At 46.2% G+C, this 21,412-nt stretch overlaps 1 protein-coding gene across 1 annotated transcript in view; it reads left to right on the top strand.

Moving 5' to 3' along the window:
• The first annotated feature begins 2,578 nt into the window (after positions 1 to 2,578).
• The window catches only part of SLC15A4 (solute carrier family 15 member 4), a 30,797-nt gene continuing 11,963 nt past the window's right edge, over positions 2,579 to 21,412 (top strand). The window contains exons 1-5 of the mRNA XM_002823983.5: positions 2,579 to 3,144; positions 11,834 to 12,129; positions 16,713 to 16,881; positions 17,355 to 17,432; positions 17,888 to 18,056. Of these exons, the coding sequence (XP_002824029.3) occupies positions 2,602 to 3,144; positions 11,834 to 12,129; positions 16,713 to 16,881; positions 17,355 to 17,432; positions 17,888 to 18,056 (1,255 nt within the window). The 5' untranslated portion in view covers positions 2,579 to 2,601. The remainder of the gene's footprint in view (positions 3,145 to 11,833; positions 12,130 to 16,712; positions 16,882 to 17,354; positions 17,433 to 17,887; positions 18,057 to 21,412) is intronic.

Below are 21,412 nucleotides of genomic sequence, written 5' to 3'. Positions count from 1 at the left end.
TGTCTGTATGTACAAGTTCAAGGACATACATTAGTATCCAATAATAAGTTAAAATACTAATATATGCCCTTGAACATGTATAGACACACACACATATATATACACATGTATACATACACACACACTTATATACACACATATATACATATAGGTACATATATACACACACACATATACATGTGTATACACACACATATATGAGAACATAAGGTGACTTACATCATTTACATTCAACAAATGGTCAGTCATTCACTCATCCAGTTAAATCTACACCTATTTATCATTGGCAAGTGCTGTGCTAGCCTCTAGAACTACAATAGTGCTTAAAAAAAGATCCCGGCCATCCCAGCTTTAAAGACAGGCATTCAACAGTTGCACGAAATAAGTATAAATTATAACTGGTGCTGTGGGAAAAATGTATAGGGAGTTCCAAGGCCATAAAAACGGGGAGCTAACCTAGTGTGGCAGGGTTAGGAAAGTGATATTTGAGGTGACAGCTGGAAATGACAAGCATCAACAGATAGGTGGCAAAGGTCCAATTCGGGCATTCAATTATTCTCTCATTAGACATTCATTAAATATATATTGCCTGCTGTGTGGCAGCACTGTGCTGACCATCAGTCTATCTATTGGACATTTAAAAAAGTTTTCTAAAAAGAGAATGCATGCAACTTCAAGACTTACTGGCAGGATTACTTCTCCAGATGACCTACTGGCAAGCCAACTTCCCAGCTACTGGCTCCACCCTCATCTTAGCTGGAGGGAATGATGAAGGAAGAGGAGGTGGTCTTACACTAATTGAATCATTGCAGCAGCTGTGGATCCCGATTCCTTTCTTTTTTTTTTTTTTTTTGAGACAGGGTCTCACTCTGTCACCCAGGCTGGAGTGCAGTGATGCCCTCACTGCTGAATTCAGCCTCTACCTCTCGGGCTCAAGTGATCCTCTTGCCTCAGCCTCCCAAAGTGCTGAAATTATAGGCACGAGCCATCATCCCAGGCCGGGGTCTCAATTTCTTTTTTTTTTGAGACGAAGTCTCACTCTGTCACCAGGCTGGAGTGCAGCGGCACAATCTCGGCTCACTGCAACCTCTGCCTCCCTAGTTCAAGCGATTCTCCTGCCTCAGCCTCCTGAGTAGCTGTGACTACAGGCGCGTGCCACCACGCCCAGCTAACTTTTGTATTTTTAGTAGAGACGGGATTTCACCATGTTGGCCAGGATGGTCTCGATCTCTTGACCTCGTGATCCGCCCGCCTCGGCCTCCCAAAGTGCTGGGATTATAGGCGTGAGCCACCATCCCAGGCCGGGGTCTCAATTTCTGAAGCCATGCTGAGGGCCATTTTTGGGTGGCAGTCTTTCACTCCACTATGTGCCAGGCGCTGTCCCAGAGGCAGGCGGCACAGTGAGGAACAAAACACAAGAGAATCCTGCCATCAGGAAGCTTACACCTGTGAACACATGCAGGTTGGGGAGATAAACGAATAAATTAAAAAATGTAACAGGTAATAAGGAGAAAGAGTAACATGATGGAATGGGATACTCGGGCCTTGGACGGGCTGGTGAAAAAAATGTTTCTCTGAAGTCAACACTTGGGTGGAAGGTTGAAGGATGAGAAGCCAGCCATGCAACCACAGATGGTGTAGGGGCAGTCTCTGGGAAAGCCTGAAACAGGCTGGAGCTTGCCTTGTTCTAAGCCAGTGAGTCTCAATGGGGGCGTATTTTCCCCCAGGGGTCCTTCAGCAAAGTCTAGAAGACATTTTCGGTTGTTAACCTGAGGTGCTAGGGGGTGGAACTGGCCCCTAGTGGAAAGCAAAGGCCAAAGCTGCTGCTGAACATCGTGCAACGCACAGGACAGTCCCGTCGCTCAAAGTGCCAACGATGCACGGGTTGAGAAACCAGGTCCTCTCCAGGACTGAAGCCCAGGGCAGCGAGCACAGGGGCAGCCTGAGCAAACCCGCCTGGAGAGCAGCCGCCGTCTCAGTGTGAGTTTTGGCTGCCTACTGGGCCCCACTGAAGCCCGAAGAGGTCCAGGCTCCGGCTTCTTTGTTTAAACTCCCTCAGTCCGACTGCGTGCAGTGGCTCATGCACGTAATTCCAACACTTTGGGGGGCTGAGACGGGAGGAACGCTTGATGCCAGGAGTTCGAGACCAACTTGAGCAACAAAGCGAGACCCCATCTCAAAAAACTGTTTAAAAATTAGCCAGAGGCAGTGGCGAGCGCCTGTGGTCCCGGCTACTCGGGAGGCTGAGGTGGGAGGGCCGCTTGATCCTGGGAAGCTGAGGCTGCAGTGAGGCGTAACCGCATGACTGCACTCCAGCCTGGGCGAGAGAGGAAAACCCTGTCTCAAAAAGGCAAAAAAAGGCTCTCGGCGGCCAAGCTGCAGAATCCCAAGCTCCCCAAGACACGCAGCGACCCAGAGTACCGGCCACTTCCTCGCCTAGTGCCCGGGGCGGGGCCGGAAGTTCCGGCGAGTGGGGCGTTGAGCAGCGGCGAGCCCGCCCAATAGGAGGGTCCCAGGCCCGGCAGTCTCGCGATAAGGGCGGCGGCCCTGGGTTCTGGGACAGGTGACCCGGCGGCGGGGCGAGGCAGCTAGCGGCGTCGCATGGAGGGCTCTGGGGGCGGTGCGGGCGAGCGGGCGCCGCTGCTGGGCGCGCGGCGGGCGGCGGCGGCGGCGGCGGCTGGGGCGTTCGCGCGCCGGCGCGCGGCGTGCGGGGCCGTGCTGCTGACGGAGCTGCTGGAGCGCGCCGCTTTCTACGGCATCACGTCCAACCTGGTGCTATTCCTGAACGGGGCGCCGTTCTGCTGGGAGGGCGCGCAGGCCAGCGAGGCGCTGCTGCTCTTCGTGGGCCTCACCTACCTGGGCTCGCCGTTCGGAGGCTGGTTGGCCGACGCGCGGCTGGGCCGGGCGCGCGCCATCCTGCTGAGCCTGGCGCTTTACCTGCTGGGCATGCTGGCCTTCCCGCTGCTGGCGGCGCCTGCCACGCGAGCCGCGCTCTGCGGTTGCGCGCGCCTGCTCAACTGCACAGCGCCTTATCCCGACGCCGCCGCCCGCTGCTGCGCACCGGCCACGTTCGCGGGGCTAGTGCTGGTGGGCCTGGGCGTGGCCACCGTCAAGGCCAACATCACGCCCTTCGGCGCCGACCAGGTGAGCCGCGCCCCCGCGCTGTCCTTGTCCCTGTCCCTGTCCAGCCCCTGCCCAGCCCCAGCCTCTTCGCGTGCCCCAGTCCCTGCCTCTGACCGCAAAGGGAGCCCCTTGCCCCGGGGGGCTTCTGTCTAGTGCAGAGGAATCCCGCCAGCAGGTGGGCCAAGACTGGAGGGACCGGTGTGATGGGTGCTGGAAGGGGTTTGCCTGGGGCGGAGTGAGGTCTATACACACACAGCGATGGCCGCAGTGGCTTTAAAGAAGAGAGAGGCCGGGCGCGGTGGCTTACGCCTATAATCCCAGTACTTTGGGAGGCCGAGGCGGGAGGATCGCTTGAGCCCAGGACTTTGAGACCAGGTTGGGCAACATAGTGAGACCTAATCTCTACAAAAATTTAAAAATTTGTCGGCCGTGGAGGCGCACACCTGTAGTCCTAGCAGAGAAAGGAGGATTCCTTGAGCGTACGAGTTGCGGAGGCAGCAGTGAGCTAGGGTCACACCAGTGCACTCTAGCTTGGGTAACAGTGAGACCCCACCTCAAAAAAAAAAATTAAATTAAAAAAATAAGCTGAGCGCAGTGGCTCACGCCTGTAATCCCAACACTTTGGGAGGCCGAGGTGGGTGGATCACCTAAGGTCAGGAGTTCGAGACCAGCCTGACCAGCCTGGCTAAAAATACAAAACTTAGCCGGGCGCGGTGGCGGGCACCTGTTATCTCAGCTAGTCGGGAGGCTGAGGCAGGAGAATCGCTTGCAACCGGGAGGCAGAGGTTGCGATGAGCCGAGATCGCGCCACTCCACTTCTCCAGTCTGAGCGACAGAGCGAGACTCTGTCTCCAAATAAAAAAATAAATAAATAAATGAAAGGGACCCTCTCTATGTTCAGGCCGTGTAAGTTCAGACCAGAAGGCTAGGAAAGAGCAGTTGTTTGAGGAGCTTTCCAGACATGGGGATTCGCAGGTGCAGGGCCCCGGGCCAGGAAGCTGAGGGAAGGGGAAGCCCCCGTTGTTGCCTTAGCTTCCTTTACAAAGAAGTGGGAAAACACTCATATTGCGGCTTTGTGGCTTTAAAGGAGTTTTGGGCTAGGTTGGGTAGGAAAGCTCAGATGAAAATGAGTTTGAATCAAGTTAGCATCAAGCTGCCCCCCTGCAACTGTTAACTGCCAAGAAGTAAGGGAGGAACCACTGCAGCTTTTCAGGAGGGGAAAGGACATGGCCGCCAAGTATTATATGCAGAATAGGCCGCCTTTAAGAGCAGTAGCAAACTCAGATCATTTCAGAAAATATTTAAAAAAAAGTGGGAAGTGAGGTGGAAGGCTGGGGCCGCCTCACGTGAGGAGTGTTAAAGCGTTCGGGATACAGTTGGGAGCTTTACTGAGTTCCAGCAGGGAGTGATTTGCGCAGAGCAGGCACTACAGCTGGGGTAGCAGGTCAGGTCTACTTCGTGTTTTCTGAGGATTCACAAGTTAAGAATGGTTCTTAATATTTTCTTTCTTTCTTTTTTTTTTTTTTTTTTGAGGCGGAGTCTTGCTCTGTCGCCAGGTTGGAGTGCAGTGGTGTGATCTCAGTTCACTGCAACCTCCACCTTCCGAGTTCAAGCGATTCTCCTGCCTCGGCCTCCTGAGTAGTTGAGACTACAAGTGCACGCCAGCATGCCCAGCTAATTTTTGTATTTGTAGTAGAGACAGGGTTTCACCATGTTGGCCAGGATGATCTTGATCTCTTGACCTTGTGATCCACCTGCCTCAGCCTTCCAAAGTGCTGGGATTACAGGCGTGAGCCACGGCACCCAGCCGGTTCTTACATTTTTAAGTGGTCAGAAACAGGATCATTTGTGACGAGTGAAAATTTTATGAAAATCAAATTTCAGTCTCCATAAATAAAGCATTATTGGAACACAGCACCACCTGTTTCTGCGACACAGCCACTACACTGGGGCTGCTTTCACTAAGCAGTGGCAGAATTGAGTAACTGTGATGGAGACGAAATGTCTCATAGAACTCAAAATGTGAACTGCCTGCCCCTTCACAGAAGTGTGTGGATGCTTGTTGTAGAGAATGGGTTGTGTAGGAAGTGGTGACATTAGGGACATGAGGTGGGAGTCTCTCCTAACTAGAGTGGAGGCAGTGGAGGTGGGTGAAGTGGATGGATGGAGTTCAGCTGTGGAAGTAGAATGGGTAAGAAGTACTGGCAGGTTGTCTTGTCCCTGTTTGTGTTGCTATATAGGAATACCTGAGGCTCAGTCACCTATAATGAAAAGATGTTTCTTTGGTTTAGGGTTCTGCAGGCTGTACAAGAAGCAGGGCGCCAGCAGCTGCACTGGTGAGGGTCTTGTGAACGGGAGCCAGCTGTGTAGAGATCACATGCACTAGAGGAAGTGAGAGAGGGGAGGGAGGTGCCAGGCTTGTAAACAACCTCTCTCATAGGAGAGTTCACTCCTGTGACAGCCCCAAGCCTTTCTTCAGGGATCTGTCCCCATGACCCAAACACTAGGCCCCACAAGAAGCACTGGGGATCACATTTCTTCATGAGATTTTGAGGGTCAGACATTGAAACCATGGCATGTGAGCAGTAGGGAAGGTGACTCTTAGGCTTTTGCCTAAGTATCTGTGAGTGCCTGTTTTTTAGGAACATTTACTGAGAGCTTACTGTGCACCAGGCACAGTGCTTGCCAAGTACCTAAGTACAGTATCTGGTTAGTCCACATGACACGTATGCTACATGTCTACAAGACTACTTGGTTAGTCTACATGACACATACGGTGCCCATTTTACTGATGAAACTGAGGCTTGAGAGGTTTAATCATTGGCCCAAAGTTACACAGCTTGTATGTGACTGAGCCAGGATTCAAAAGCCTGTCCTTTGAATGTGAGCGTTCACTCTGCCTGTGTAAGGCTATCCATTACAGTCAGGAGACACCTTAGAATGACGTTAGAAATGATAGTCTTCTAATGTACTGAATCGGAACTGGGTTTTTTGTACAGTGGCATATGCTTTACATATGTGACCAAATCTGAACCTCACAGGAGTCTTAGATCCATTTTACTGGTGAGGAAACAGGCACAAAAACAGATCACTTTCTTACTGCCTGTAGGTAGTGAGTGGTCAAGCTGGACTTCCATTCCAGCTCTGGTTCTTTTTTAGCTACCGCACTAAGATGGGCCCAGTGTGCGTGCGTTCCATAATGGTTCTGCAGGGCTGGATCTCAAGGCCCAGGCTCTTGGCCTTGGGGTGCCATTGGCTCATGAAGGAACGGGGCTGGTAGCACAGTCAGCCTCTATCTTTTAAAGACTTGGCCACGCCACACAAGTGTACTCGAAAGCTTCTATTATGCCTCTTACTTGTGCCTTTCCCAGATGATCTTATGTAAGCCTCGTGACAGTTGATGGTATATGGGCTGCAGTTATGCCTGTTATACAGGGAACAGAGGCCTAGAGGGTTGGCTCCCAAGGCTGCACAGCAAGTGCCTAGGGGAGCTGGTTTGGGGCCCTGGCAGCCTGACTTAAAAGCTGGTGCTCTCCAGGAGATAACAGGCAAGTAATTGATACTTCTTAAAATGAGGAGGAAATGGTGCTCGGTTATCTCAAATGAATCTGACAGAATATGCGCTCTTTCATCCATAATTAAATGTGGATGTTGAAAGGAGATGTGCCTTCTTCCGCAAGATAGCTGGCCTGATCTCTTCCGATGTAACGCTGTCATGGGAAAAGAGGACCTTGTGGATGAAAGGCTACTCGGGAGACCTGGCCGCCCCCTGCAGCGTGTGCTGAGTGATTGGATCCCAGCTGCTTTCATGGCCATTCTTCTTGGATGCTTGGGATAGTTTGTAGACTACCTATTAGCTAATAATGGACCAATGTTGCCTTTCTTAGGTGTGGTAATCTCACTACCGTTAAAAGAATGTCCTTATTTCCAGGAGATTCATGATGAAATTTTGGGGGTGAAATAGGTTGCTGGAGCTTATTTGTAAATAGATCACCCAGAAGTTTTTTTTTTTTTTAAGACCGAGTCTCATTCTCTTGTCCAGGCTGGGGTGCATTGGTGTAATCAGCTCACTGCAACCTCTGCCTCCTGGTTCAAGCTATGTTCCTGCCTCAGCCTCCTGAGTAGCTGGGACTACAGGTGTGAGCCACCACGCCTGGCTAATTTTTGTATTTTTAATAGAGACGGGTTTCACCATGTTGGCCAGGTTGGTCTCGAACTCCTGACTTCAGGTGATCCAACTGCCTCGGCCTCCCAAAGTTCTGGGATTACAGGCGTGAGCCACTGCGCTCGGCCAGTATTTTTTATGTGTAGAAAAAAGAGTGCTGGGGCTCCAAGTGAAGGGTAGAGAAGTGTGCATTTTGCGATTCAACTTTTCTATACATTTGGAATTTTTTTAAATGAAAGATAAGAAAATGTTCACTGATGAATGTATAAACTAAATGTAGTATATCCATACAATGACATATTTTTCAGCCATTAAAAAAGAAATGAAGTACTGATGAGCCTTGAAAACATTCTGCTGAGTGAAGGAAGCCAGACACATAAGGCCCCAGTTGTGTGATTGCACTGATGTGGAATGCCCGGGAGACGCGAGTCCACAGAGACTGGAAGTAGATTAAGGGTTGCCAGGGGCCAGGAGAGGGGCGTGGGAGTGACTTAAAGGGAACAGGAGTTCCTGTTGGTGTGATGAGAATGTGAACTTGGATGGCAGTGATGGCTGTACATCTCTGAATATACTAAACACTACTGAATTGTACACTTTTAAAGGGTGAATTTTATGGTATGTGAATCATAGTGAAAAAACATTTGAGGGGAAAAGTACCCTTATGCCAGGGTGCTTGCCCGTGACCAGGTGGCAGGTCCCCTTCCAGGAGCGGCTGCTTCATGGCAGGAGGCCTGGCTGGGGACCCTGAGGTGTGCAGGCCTGAAGTACACTCTGTTGTGCCCCAGGCGAGGGTTAATTTGTCCTGGTTTGGTCCTTTTCATTTAGAGGCAAGTTATTTGTATTTTTAAGGTGCTTTTTATGGTTCTTTGTCACTTACCTCTTCATCTCCCAGGCAGAGCCTCTGGGAAACATTCTGATAGGAGAGACAATGGGGTGAGGCTGCATAGCTTTGAGAAGGAGGCCTAGTTGGCTTCTGAAAGAGGATGTATGAGCGGTGAGTCCAAGGGAAATGCATGTTCATGTAAATCTGGTCAGCCCCATATCTTCCCTCACTGTTTCACCTTTTTCAAAGGTCACAATCATTCTTGGTGGATGGATTATTTGAAATAGTGACCTGAAAGACAAAAATCTTATGTTACAGATGAAAAGAGCAAATGATGGCATTTTTTTTTTTTCTAGAGGAAAAACTGACACTCCATTTTAAGGAATTCTTCTGTCAGCCAACTGTTTGGTGTGCTGTATACAATTCTGTTCTTTTAGCTTTTCTTCTCCAAATTGATTTTGGTGGTATCTTTTGACCAGTCATGTGAAAACCTTGTTTACCCTTGGTAGGGCACGTAGCTGCAGCTCACACAGTGATGTCACGCAAACGATGGGCAGGGAGGCTGTGGCCTATTCGCCAGGGGCTGGAAAGCATGTGATGTCCCTCCACAGCAGCCAGTTTCCCTTGGTACAGAAATGCCTGCTGTGAGGTTATTTAGGGCCTAGTAATTTTGGCTTATAGAGTAATTTTGATGGATTACTCTTGGAGTTGAAATAAACTGACCACCACAATTACACAGGAAATGAGGATGAATGGCATTTTAAGGTTAGGATTTTCCCAGACTAATCAAATGCTGATTTTTTCATGCTTCATCTGAAGAGGACATAAGTCTGAGACCGTGGGAAGGTGTGTGCAGTGTCACTGCGGGTAATGGGGTCCGAGTGAGACTGGGAAGGTGTGTGCAGTGTCACTGCAGGTGATGGGGTCCGAGTGAGACTGTGGGAAGGTGTGTGCAGTGTCACTGCGGGTGTGTGCAGTGTCACTGTGGGTAATGGGAAGGCCCGAGTGAGACCGTGGGAAGGTGTGTGCAGTGTCACTGTGGGTAATGGGAAGGCCCGAGTGAGACCGTGGGAAGGTGTGTGCAGTGTCACTGCGGGTAATGGGGTCCGAGTGAGACTGGGAAGGTGTGTGCAGTGTCACTGCGGGTAATGGGAAGACCCGAGTGAGACTGTGGGAAGGTGTGTGCAGTGTCACTGCGGGTAATGGGAAGATCCGAGTACATTTCAGTTATGAAATCATTTGTGCCTGTATTAAGTTTAGATATTATGTTTACTGGCCTCTTTTATGCTTGTCAAAAAATTACTTTTTTTTTTTTGTTTTCACACTTGTAGTTTTGTTTTCTCAGTAACCATTTCTCTGCTCACATTTTTCATTTTTCTTCCTGGTCCGTGTCTAGTATAGCATGAGAACTGGTGTCTACTACAGCATGAGAATTGGTGTCTAGTATAGCATGAGAATTGGTGTCCATTTTTGAGCAATATTTAAATGCATTGTGTCCTAGTGAAGAAGTGTCTTAGATGTCTAAAAAGTTCTCATCTCAAACTCTTTATTCAATAGAGTTGTCTGCATTTGGTCTAGGACCTCTGTTCAATATTGTCATAGATAGGAGAAGAGTTTAAACTCTTGAGAACATGTGATTTTCTTTTAAACTTAGATTTTTAGTTTGAAGTGGTGTTACTATATATAATTAAATTACCTGCCACCACAGTAGCCATGCTTAATCATTTGGACTTCAAACAAATCTCTTTTTGAGGAGCACACAATTTTTTTTTCTTTTGCTCTATTTCCTTTAGAGAGGAGCACACAATTTTATAAATTTTACACCTCTGATTTAATCTTTAAAAAATAGAGCTTAAAATACCATATCAAATATATGACTGCTAAAAAGATGCATGTGCTTATTGCATACCGTATCTTTCTTTTTTCTTTTGAGACAGGGCTTCTGTTGCTTAGGCTGGAGTGCAGTGGTGCCATCACAGTTCACTGCCACCTCCTCCCCAGTTCAAGGGATACTCCCACCTCAGCCTCCCAAGTAGCTGGGACTGTAGGCACACACCACCACACCTGGCTGATGTTTGTAATTTTTTGTAGAGATGGGGGTCTCTCTGTGTTCCCAGGCTGGTCTCAAACTCCTAGACCCAAGCAGTCTGCCTGCCCTGGCTTCCCAAAGTGCTGGGATTTCAGACCTGAGCCACCATGCCCAGCCATAATTGGTTGTTTTGGCCCCATTGAGAATTTGTTATTCAGTAGAGCAGATTGTTCTGTGGATCCAGAAACTAGGTCTATTATTGGAATAAGAATTTTCTAACTCTTTCATAACCTGTGACTTAAGAATGAGACAGTAGAATAGAAGTTTTTAAGACAGCAAGAGAGTGTTTTTATGAGATCCAGTATCAGCCTCTCATAAGTTTGTCAAAAATAAATTTATGAAATGAAACTCACTAGAAATGTCTCTGTCTAGTACAGGGTTCATTTGCACAGTATCTTATTTAGAGGTAAAAATCCAGGTGGGCAGAGAAGGCTTCTGGTGTGTCTGTCCCCAAATGACCTGTTCCCACTGCTTGGGCTCCATTGAGGTAGCCTCGTGAGCTCCATAAGCCTAGACGTTGCATGATTACCTCAGTGCTTTTGTTTGAGTTCAGGAAGTCAGTGATTTTTGAGCCTTTTGGAAATCCCACCCTTATCAGAATTTCTCCGATTCCACTGATAGCCTGTCTAATCTAAAAATAGCATGTGGTTTTATCTTTAGTCTGTAATTTCCTCTTTGCTTCAAGTTTACCGAGATCTCTGATTCTCAGGAGACCAGATACAGTTGGTGTGGGTGGTGGCTTGGCCTCACTGAACAAATGTCACCTGCAGTGTTTCTCTTGGGGCCTAAGCATATTTGCGGGGTGCCTCATGGTACTTGCATGTAGCTCAGTAAGGCACGGAGCTTTATAACATTGGTTCTAAAACTTACCTGTGAGTAGAAGTCACCTGGGAAGTTACTTGAAATGCAGATTCCTGGGCCCCAGAGACCGTGATTCAGTAGGTCTGGAGCGTGGGTCCTGTGACTCTGTTTCTTTTTTTTTTTTTTTTTTTTTTTTTTTTTGAGATGGAGTTTCGCTCGTCACCCAGGTGCAGTGGCACAATCTCGGCTCACTGCAACCTCCGTCTCCTGGATTCAAGCGATTCTCCTGCCTCAGCCTCCCAAGTAACTGGGATTACAGGTGCCCGCCACCATGCCTGGCTAATTTTTGTATTTTTAGTAGAGATGGTGTTTCACCATGTTGGCCAGGCTGGTCTTGGCCAGGCTGGTCTTGAACTCCATACCTCAAGTGATCCACCCACCTTGGCCTCCCAAAGTGCTGGGATTATAGATGTGAGCCACCATGCCCAGCCGACTCTTATTTTTAAAGAGCATTCCAGGTAATTCCAAGGCAGGTGGTTCAGGTACTTAGAAAAATTCTGTAGCAGGTGGTCCACATACTCGGAAAAACTCTCTAGGATTTGTTGGAATTTAGTGTAATTAAGTGAAACCTACCCAGCACCTGTAGTAATTGAAAGTGTGGGGTATGTTTTTTGTCGAGATCCGTGAATGTTTCTGTGAACACCATTTTGATTGTGTTGCACTTCTTAAAGGTTGTGATGACAACGGTAATTTTAACCACTTGACCGTATATGTTTTTCATCCTTGAAGACTGTCATATATTTTCAAGTGTCTTTCCTCCCTGTTATTTTAGGTTAAAGATCGAGGTCCGGAAGCCACTAGGAGATTTTTTAATTGGTTTTATTGGAGCATTAACCTGGGAGCGATCCTGTCGTTAGGTGGCATTGCCTATATTCAGCAGAACATCAGCTTTGTCACTGGTTATGCGATCCCCACTGTGTGCGTCGGCCTTGCTTTTGTGGTCTTCCTCTGTGGCCAGAGCGTTTTCATCACCAAGCCTCCTGATGGCAGTGCCTTCACCGACGTGTTCAAGATACTGACGTATTCCTGCTGTTCCCAGAAGCGAAGTGGAGAGTGCCAGAGTAATGGGTAAGCACTTAGTTCTCATCTCGGGCTGTTTGAAAGGACTTTATCGATCTCTTTATTAACATCCTAGCTTAGGTTTGTTGTGTGCTTATTGTGTGCTGGGCCTGGGCTGAGTGGTTTACATGTCTTCTCTCCTTTAACATTGCATTTCCCCAAGGAGGCGGGTGCAGTCTTATCATCCCATCTTAGAGACAGGCCAGTGGCCTGATTCCACAGCTCATGCTTTAACCCCACATTGCACTTTCTCTCACTGCTAGTGTAGACAGAAGCTCCTTTGGTGCCAGATTATAAAGGTAGAAATTTGTGGAGGGCATCGAGGAGACAGAAGACATGCTTTATACATGTTTCTTTTTATTTTAAAAAGCTTTAAAATACATTTGAATGAAAAGCTAAGTAGTTGCTTATGCTGTCAGTACCTGTCTCTGCTCTTTAAAAAGTAAGCCACTGCCTCTTACCTGAAGGTCAGCATGGGCTCCATCATACAGCGGTCAGGTCCATCATACAGTGGTCAGGTCCATCATACAGCGGTCAGGTCTGTAACTCTGATAGGAAGATGCAGTAGTAGAATGGCGAGGTGCACTGAGGGTAACCAGATGATCTCATGGGACTTACCCGGTGTTAGCACCAAAGTCCCATGAACTGAGGTGTTAGAAAGGCCTGTGTCCTCAGAACCCCTCCAAGTCACTGGCCAACTGTGACTCATGTTTGCTGATGTTAGATGCCAGTTAATAAAGTCCAGAACTTCAGCCCAGGAAGAGAGCTCAGAAATGTTTGTGTTACTCTTTATTGAGGAATACTTTACAGATAGTAAAATTCATCCCTCGTATCTGTACAGTTCTGTGAATTATGCAAACTTACTCAGGTTGTGTAACCACCAGTGCAGTCAAGGCATAGATTATTTCCATCATTCCAGAGAAGTCTCTGAGACCTTTTGTAGTCAGTCCCCTCCTGGAATGTTTTGATCAACGTAGAAATGCCTGGAGGCTGCTGGGTGGGAGGCTGATCACTCAGCCGTCGGAGCATCCTGTGTCTCTGAGCCGTGCACCCCATTGTGGCATGGCACTGGTTGCTGGACGTTCCTCTACAGGCCCACTCACACATCTGCCTGCCTGCGGCTTGTCTGTGTTTGTCTTACTCATGTGCTTGGAGCCATAGTGAATGTGTCTAATATTCCTTCCACGTGGTAGGTTGAAACTACACCAAAATAGCCCTGTACGCCTACTTCTTTGCTCCTGAACATCTCTGATTTCTCCAGCTGTCCCTGTGTGGAGTTCTGGCAGATCTCACCAGTCTAGATGACCTGTTGGAAATGCCAGTGGGTCATTGTGGCATTCAGACACATAATTCAAAACTGCAAATGGTGGGACCACACTAAAGAATTTTTAGTAATTAAAGTACAGGAGGCTAAGGTGGGAGGATCACTTCAGCCCAGGAGGTCAGGTCAAGGCTGCAGTGAGCCATGGTTGCACCACTACACTGTAGCCTGGGTGACAAAGTGAGACCCTGTCTCCAAAAAAAAAAAAAAAAAAAAAAAAAAAAGGTAGCCCCATCTTCGCTGATACTAGTCTTTTGCCAGGGCCTTATTTGATTAGACAGAAGCAGTGTTTCAGATCCTAGAAGTCTTTTTCAGGAACAGCCCTTAAAGTTTTAGTATCTGTGTGGGTGGTAGCCCACAGACATTTCTGCAAGAGAACAGCATTGTTCTGTGGACATATTTGGGTTTTAAAGCACAAATGGCAGCGTGGAGAGGGTTTGGAGTTACTTAGGAAACTGATTTCCTGTTAGGATTGTCTTTGAAAGTCTTCTTGGGCAAAAATAAGGGAAAAAAAGCAGGGGCTAGCTTGCAGAAAAGTTGATGGTCTGAAAATTCTCAAATTCCGCCATTTGTATGAACTGGCTCTGTAACCTTGGGCAGGTTACTGATCTTGCGAAGCCCAGCTTTCCTTTTTGTACAGTGGAGATGGATTCATCTCGTGGGATCACTGTGGGGCCTGAGCACAGTGATGTGTGCAAGGCCCTCAGCAGGATGCCAGGCACATGAAGGGCCCTGTCAGTGGTGACCACTGTGACGAGGGTGCCTTAAAAAAGGTGGGTCTCCAGGCTGGGTGCGGTGGCTCACGCCTGTAGTCCCAGCACTTTGGGAGGCCGAGGCGGGTGGATCACAAGGTCAGGAGATCAAGACCATCCTGGTTAACACGGTGAAACCCCGTCTCTACTAAAAATACAAAAAATTAGCTGGGCGTGGTGGTGGGTGCCTGTAGTCCCAGCTCCTGGGGAGCCTGAGGCAGGAGAATGGCGTGAACCCGGGAGGCGGAGCTTGCAATGAGCCGAGATCGCGCCATTGCCCTCCAGCCTGGGTGACAGAGCGAGACTCCATCTCAAAAAAAAAAAATTTGGGCCTCCAAAGCCTGAGGAAGCATGACATACCCAGCATTTTTACAGTCGTGACACTTAATTTCATCTGGCCCAATCTCAGTTTCAATCCAGGTTGATCTATGTTTTGAAGATAATATAGTGCTTGATATTAAATGAGAAATGAAGGCGTATTTGTTCAACTCATCAGACCAGAGTAGAAATGGTTCTACAGCTTTTTGAGATACATACTTCTTTGGGAATCCGTGAGAACCAGTGGACTCTTTTCCTGAAGAATACACGCACGTGCATGCGGCCTTCACAGAGACGCGGGCACAGGCATCCTGAAACTGGAGCTTGTCAACTTTTGTGGGAGGAGCAGAGGGCTCTTGTGGGTGTTCGGGTGTCACTTGTGACCGTGGCTTCGTGTTGGACCCTTGTATGTTGCAAAATAGTGCACCTAACACTATGTATAACCCAGTAAAGCTTCAGATGCATATTGATTTCACAGCTTTTAAATATTTTAATTATGTAAAGCGAAAGTAATATAACCAGTAACCTGTGTGAATGATTCTTTGTATGAAAATGGATTTGTTGTTATTTAAATGTTTTTAGTGAAACGTATTTAATATGATGTGGTAAACCACTGATAGTATCTGTATTAGGTACAAAAGGACTTTTAATTTCCTTTTTGAAAAAAAGTAGTACTTGAAGAAGTTAATGTTTTCTAGTGAAAGTATTTTATAATGTCTTTGGAATTTATTTTCACTTTTGGGTGTTTTTGTTTCTGATTATTTTCCCCCGCTAGACTAAGTCCATAAGGACAGGAGCCCTCTCCTTTAGCCCCCAGATAGAGCAATGCAAGGCCTACAGCAGGTACTCGATCAGTATTTGTTGAATCGAACTTAGTTTTCTTGTCCAAAATTTGCCTAAATTTTAAGTTATAGTTTTCTGCGCTTTTATTTTTCCCCACTCTGAATGTCCAGACTTGAAATGTTGGCTTTATAAGATAAAGAATTTAAAATACTGGCACCATAGTAAAATGGGACATGAGTTAATAAACTAGAAAGCTGACAGGTGCCAATTCTGTTGGCTTCCCACAGTTAAACACAATCTTAATGGGAGTTAACTCTCTCCTGGTACTTCCGGCTTTAGGGAATAGTGTGCACTTTGTTTTCCCATTTTACCCCTGAGATCCTTGGTGCCCGTTCCCCATTAGAGTGTTTTGGAGCTGGGAGAGAGTGTGGAGCTGTCTAGTGGGGCCTGTTCATTTTCTAAATAATGAAGCAGGCCCAGAGCAAGTAAGTGAAACTCGTTAGTACAAGAGCTGGGAATGCCAGGTCCATGTTCCTGCTGTGACCGGCAGATGTGAGGGCAGTGGCAGGGAGTGGAGGGGCAGTGGTGTCCTGCAGGGGTCAGGGCCTCAGGCTGTAAAGCCAAGACTGCCTGGGTCCAAGTCCTGGCCATACCTCGGGCATGCTTCTCACTCTCTGTGCCCAGGCATCTTCCTCTGTGCAATAGGGCCCTGAAGAGTTTTAACACCACATGGTTAATGAGGGAGCATATGGGACATGGTGCACTGGGCACTCCCTGTTTCCTACTGTCAGAGGACAGAGCCAGGGGCATTCTCCTCTCATCACCACCAGCACTGCCCTCCCCCACAGCTCTTCCTTAATCCAAGAGCTGACAGCTTTCCTCCTAGAATAGAAGCCTGCCTCAGTCCTGCCGGTGACTCAGTTTAAACCAGCAGGGTTTTATTAACAGCGTTGGTATTGGCTGTCAGGTCTTGATGTTTGATAAATTAGCTGATTAAAAATTCCACAATCCAGTGCATTTTTTCATATGCTATCCAGTGGTGTAGCTGGTGTCCTTCCCAGTGTCAGGTAGAGCTGCAGACTCTCCCCAAGCGGAGATTGCCAAGCCGGCAGCTGCGCTGGGGCTCAGCTCAGCCGTGGTTCACACTGTCATCACAGATCTTCCAGCCACGCTAAAATTACAGTAGCCCAATTGCACTTTGACTAGAAAGTCCCTTTGTCAGCTGTTTCAGTACATTCTGTGACATTTATAAATAATTTAGGTAGCTGTGTTGGGTGTGTACAATTAGTAAGTGATGGAATGAGTTGAAGCAGATTCAATACAGTGAGCTGGTTTCTTACCTCCAAACTTGATTTGTGACCAAATAATTGATTGCTGGGAGGGGAAGAAAACTAATTCCTTCATTTTATTTCCCAAAGTGAAGGCATTGGAGTCTTTCAGCAATCTTCTAAACAAAGTCTGTTTGATTCATGTAAGATGTCTCATGGTGGGCCATTTACAGAAGAGAAAGTGGAAGATGTGAAAGCTCTGGTCAAGATTGTCCCTGTTTTCTTGGCTTTGATACCTTACTGGACAGTGTATTTCCAAGTGAGTGGTGACAAACAGGTTTAATTTCCTTTATCTCCTATGAAGTCTTACCCTAGCACTTGTTTTGGCCATTTCTAAAGTAGTTAGGACTAGGTGATTTTTTTTTCCATGAGTCTACAGAATCTTGGAATTTTTGGTTTTAGTTATGGAGTCATTTTGGCTGCTTTAACTATGTTTAAATAAAGCCTCTCTGAAAAAGAAGCTGACAACAGGTATGCTTCTAGTTTTTCAGGCCCCTCTTGTTAATGTAATTTCTCCTTTGGATAACTGGCCATTCTTTTTCAAAACTGATCTCCAGAGGACTTTACAATGACCAAATCATTGACCTGTCTGTTTTCAAACTAGAGCCATTGTCTGTTTCTGGGAGTCACTGCTGTGTCGCATCTCAGAGTCTAGTAGGGGAGGGGCAAGATGCTTAGAGTGTTTGAGAGCACGGTTGGTTCACATATAATGATACTGTTTTTTATACCTAGATGCAGACAACGTATGTTTTACAGAGTCTTCATTTGAGGATTCCAGAAATTTCAAACATTACAACCACCCCTCACACGGTAGGAACAATTGTGATGATCTGAAAATTGTCATTTTGGGCTTATGTAGTAAATGGATTCCTTCTACCAACTGTAAATGTTTTATAAATGTTAACAGCGCCAACACAAAAGCATTGTTATTGAAATAGAGTTTTTACTTATTTTAGAGAATATTTTTTCATTGGTTGTGTCAATAGCTAGATTAGGTTGACTAACATCAATTCAACATTACTTAGTATTTTTCACCTGATTATTTTCCCCTCAAAACACGTTTCCCCTCAAAACATGAAAAGCAAATGCAGATTCATTTAGAAAGAAATCTTTTCCCTGTTCTGTTGTCTCTAAACTGAAGAGGTTGTACCTTGTGGAGAGGAACTGTTCTTTACATGCATTTCTCCCATTGAGACGTTGGTTCTCTAGACAGGTGATGGCCTGTATTGTGGGTGGTAAACGCCTCCTCCTGTGTTTCACCGCAGCTCCCTGCAGCCTGGCTGACCATGTTTGATGCTGTGCTCATCCTCCTGCTCATCCCTCTGAAGGACAAACTGGTCGATCCCATTTTGAGAAGACACGGCCTGCTCCCATCCTCCCTGAAGAGGATCGCCGTGGGCATGTTCTTTGTCATGTGCTCGGCCTTTGCTGCAGGTAAGAGGCATTCTGCTCCGTTCCTCCTCAGGCCTGACTGCAGCAGTTGCGGATTCAGAATATAGTGTTCACACCCAGTCATGCCCCAGGTTGTTCAGGAAGTGCATGTCTGTAAAAGAGGATGTGTATCAGTTATTTTACAGCACTAATCCTTTATTTTAAAGTTTAAGATTATTTTCCTAAGGATACATCATTTTTCTTCTGCTACTAAAACCTTTGGGTTGCTCTGAAAAGTGACGTTTGGACTGAGTTAAAGGGAGGTTTTTCTCTACCTACTGATTTAGAATTAGGCTATTGAATGCTGAATAAATGAATTTTTATAAATTAAAGGTACTATATCATTCTCAAGGATGGGAATTCCACCTTTAGATTACTAACCTTAGGTTTATTAACAAGTGTCAGGGTGCCTGTGAGTCCTTTGAATTTTTTATGTAAAATTCTGTGTGCATTTTTCTGGTGACAAAAATGTTTCTAGATTGTTACAGGCTCATGGGCAGCATCTCCTCCCCCTACAAATAAACCTGATAAGAACGAATGCCTAAGTCTCTAAACTCTGATGAGGAGAGTTATCCTTTTGAGGGTTTCTATTCTGTTTTCATAATTTTTATGTGCTGAAATGAGTTGTTTATCTTTTGCTGTTAAAGCTGGGTATTGCTGACTTTCTCAATTATTTTGGAGTTTTCCCTTCATTAATATTTGAAAATTATTGAATGATAAAACAGCTTAGTTACATAATAAGAAAAGTTGATATTCTTGAACCAACTATGTATTATCTGCTGTTATGAGGAATTCAGTGTTAAGCACTGCTGAAATGGAATTTAATATTCTCAAACAATGCTGCCTTCATAGCAGCCTTTCATCTACTTTTGCCAGACTGAATATATTGATATAGTACTTAATAGGTTTAAAGAAATTAGTCCCTGGGCTTAAGAAATCTCTATTCTAGAGACTGGGACATTTTAGAAGACTATTGCATTTTCTTTTGTTCAAATAGATAATTAAAGTGAGGTCATGTCTGAATGAAGTTTTTGCTGTGCCTTCTTTATAATTCAGCCTCTCTTCCAGAGCTGTGACACATGGGGAAATAAGCATGGGCAGAGAAGAACTGCATCATCGCAGGGCTCTAGCTGCAGGCTGCAGTTCAGCAGAGTGCGCACGCAGAAGGGCTGTCTGCAGGAAGTCTTTGCACTGGAGGCTGTGTCTGCCTGTCTGTCCTACCTCCCCAAAGCGCAGGCTCAGCTTTGGCCTCAGATCTCTCTCTCCCCCCGGGGCTGGAGTGCCTTCTCTGTGCCCGGTCACCACACTGGTTGATGCCAAGGAAGGGAGTCCTCATTCCCTCCCTGCGGGAAAGGAGACGTCCTTGGTTTCCGGAGGCTTTTCCAGTAGTTACTTGGTTTGGGCTCCTTTCCCAACATCCTCTCTTTCAGTTTCATAAATGGCTGAATCACTTCTGTGGGCTGCCTTGAGAGCCATGCAGTCCATTCTGGTGGTTTCTGTGTGTGTTTATGCAGGACACAAGTGCCAGACCAGTCACTGTTGAGATTTCCCCATCGCACTCCGTCAGTTCTGTCTTTAAAAAGCGCTGGCAGGCTGGGCGCGGTGGCTCACACCTGTCATCCCAGTACTTCAGGAGGCCAAGGCAGGTGGATCACAAGGTCAGGAGTTTGAGTCCAGCCTGGCCAATGTGGTGAAACCCCGTCTCTACTAAAAATACAAAAATTAGCTGGCCATGGTGGCGGGTGCCTGTGGTCCCAGCTACTCGGGAGGCTGAGGCAGGAAAGTCGCTTGAACCGGGAGGCGGAGGTTGCAGTGAGCCGAGATCGCACCACTGCACTCCAGCCTGGTGACAGAGCAAGACTCCGTCTCAAAAAAAAAAAAAAAAAGCGCTAGCAAAATCCACAGTACATCAAGTCCGGTACGTACTGACTGGAGTCAGGCAGCCTCTGCACAGTGCTTGCCTTCTTACTGAGTGTTGGCACCTGTGGGGAGGCATGCGCTCTGACCTAGTGTGACGGCAGCAGCTCCAGAGCCTCTGAATTGGTGACATGGAAGTGGAAAATTCGCAGCATGTGTGCGTTCTGAAACAGGCGTTCTTTCCCAAGTGACCCAGTGTTGGGAAGAAGCTTTACCCGCCAGTAGTTGGGAAGAGTTACATATATCTTATAACTTGACATGCGTACAATCTATTAAATTTAATAAAACACCTGCCCATATTTGATGCGGTTTCATTCCCAGCTCTAGTGAGTATTATTTAGAGACGTTAATGGTCTTTGAGTAGAGATTTGAAACCATCATAGCAAACCAAAATTTTAATGGGAAAGAACCTTGATTTTGCTTATAGCTTACCACCTCCACCCATAATAAATCTACACTCATAATAAATCTACACCCATAATAAATGATTTTTTTTCTGTTAATCTTTTCTTAGCTGAAGGGTTGAAAAATGGTATATTATTGTTTTAACATATGTTATTAGTGACGTTTAAGATTCTTTCCCAAAATTTATCAAACTCTATCATCTTAGGTGGGTCATGGTTTACCTGGATCCCCACAGAATATAACTGTACATGGTTATATTCTGTGTACAGTTTGTTTTGTACCCATTTTTCTAATAGGTTTTTCTTTTTTGTGTTGTTACATAGTAGATCATGATTATTCAAGGATTTGAGATTTTTATCTCTTAGCTTATGGATTTTTTTCCCATTTAAAAGATTTTCCCTTGGGAGACCAAGGCGAGTAGATCACCTGAGGTTGGGAGTTTGAGACCAGCCTGGCCAACATGGTGAAACCCCATCTCTACTAAAAATACTAAAATTAGCCATGTGTGGTGGTGCATGCCTTTAATCCCAGCTACTCGGAGGCTGAGGTATGAGAATCATTTGAACTCAGGAGGTGGAGGTTGCAGTGAGCCAAGATCATGCCGTTGCACTCCAGTCTGGGCAACAGAGTGAGACTCCGTCTCAAAAAAAAAAAAAAAAAATTTCTTATAATTTTATTTATGGAATCTTGGAAAGTTTTATACATTTCTTTAGATTCTCTACCTTTTATGTTAGGTTTATTCCTAACTACTTTATGTATTTTCAGTTCCTCATATATGGGATTTTATAAAATTCTGTGAGTTTCAGTGAACTATTTTCAAATGGTCATTCTTTGTCTTCAAATAATATAGTTTCTTTTTCTGTCTTTGTAATAATTATATCTCTCTTTCTGTTTTTCTTTGATTCAACGTTAGTCTCATCCTTGATTTTAATGGGACTGCCACTAGTAGCTCACAGTTAAGTTGAAACTGTATCATTGCCTGTTAAAGTAGGTATTTGTGATGACATTAAACATCTAGCCAGCATGAAGGTTGGATT

This window comes from Pongo abelii, chromosome 10, assembly GCF_028885655.2.
Source record: "Pongo abelii isolate AG06213 chromosome 10, NHGRI_mPonAbe1-v2.0_pri, whole genome shotgun sequence".
Taxonomy (NCBI): Eukaryota; Metazoa; Chordata; class Mammalia; order Primates; family Hominidae; genus Pongo; species Pongo abelii.
Note: the sequence above shows the minus strand (reverse complement) of the source record. Positions and strands in the feature narration are given on the sequence as shown.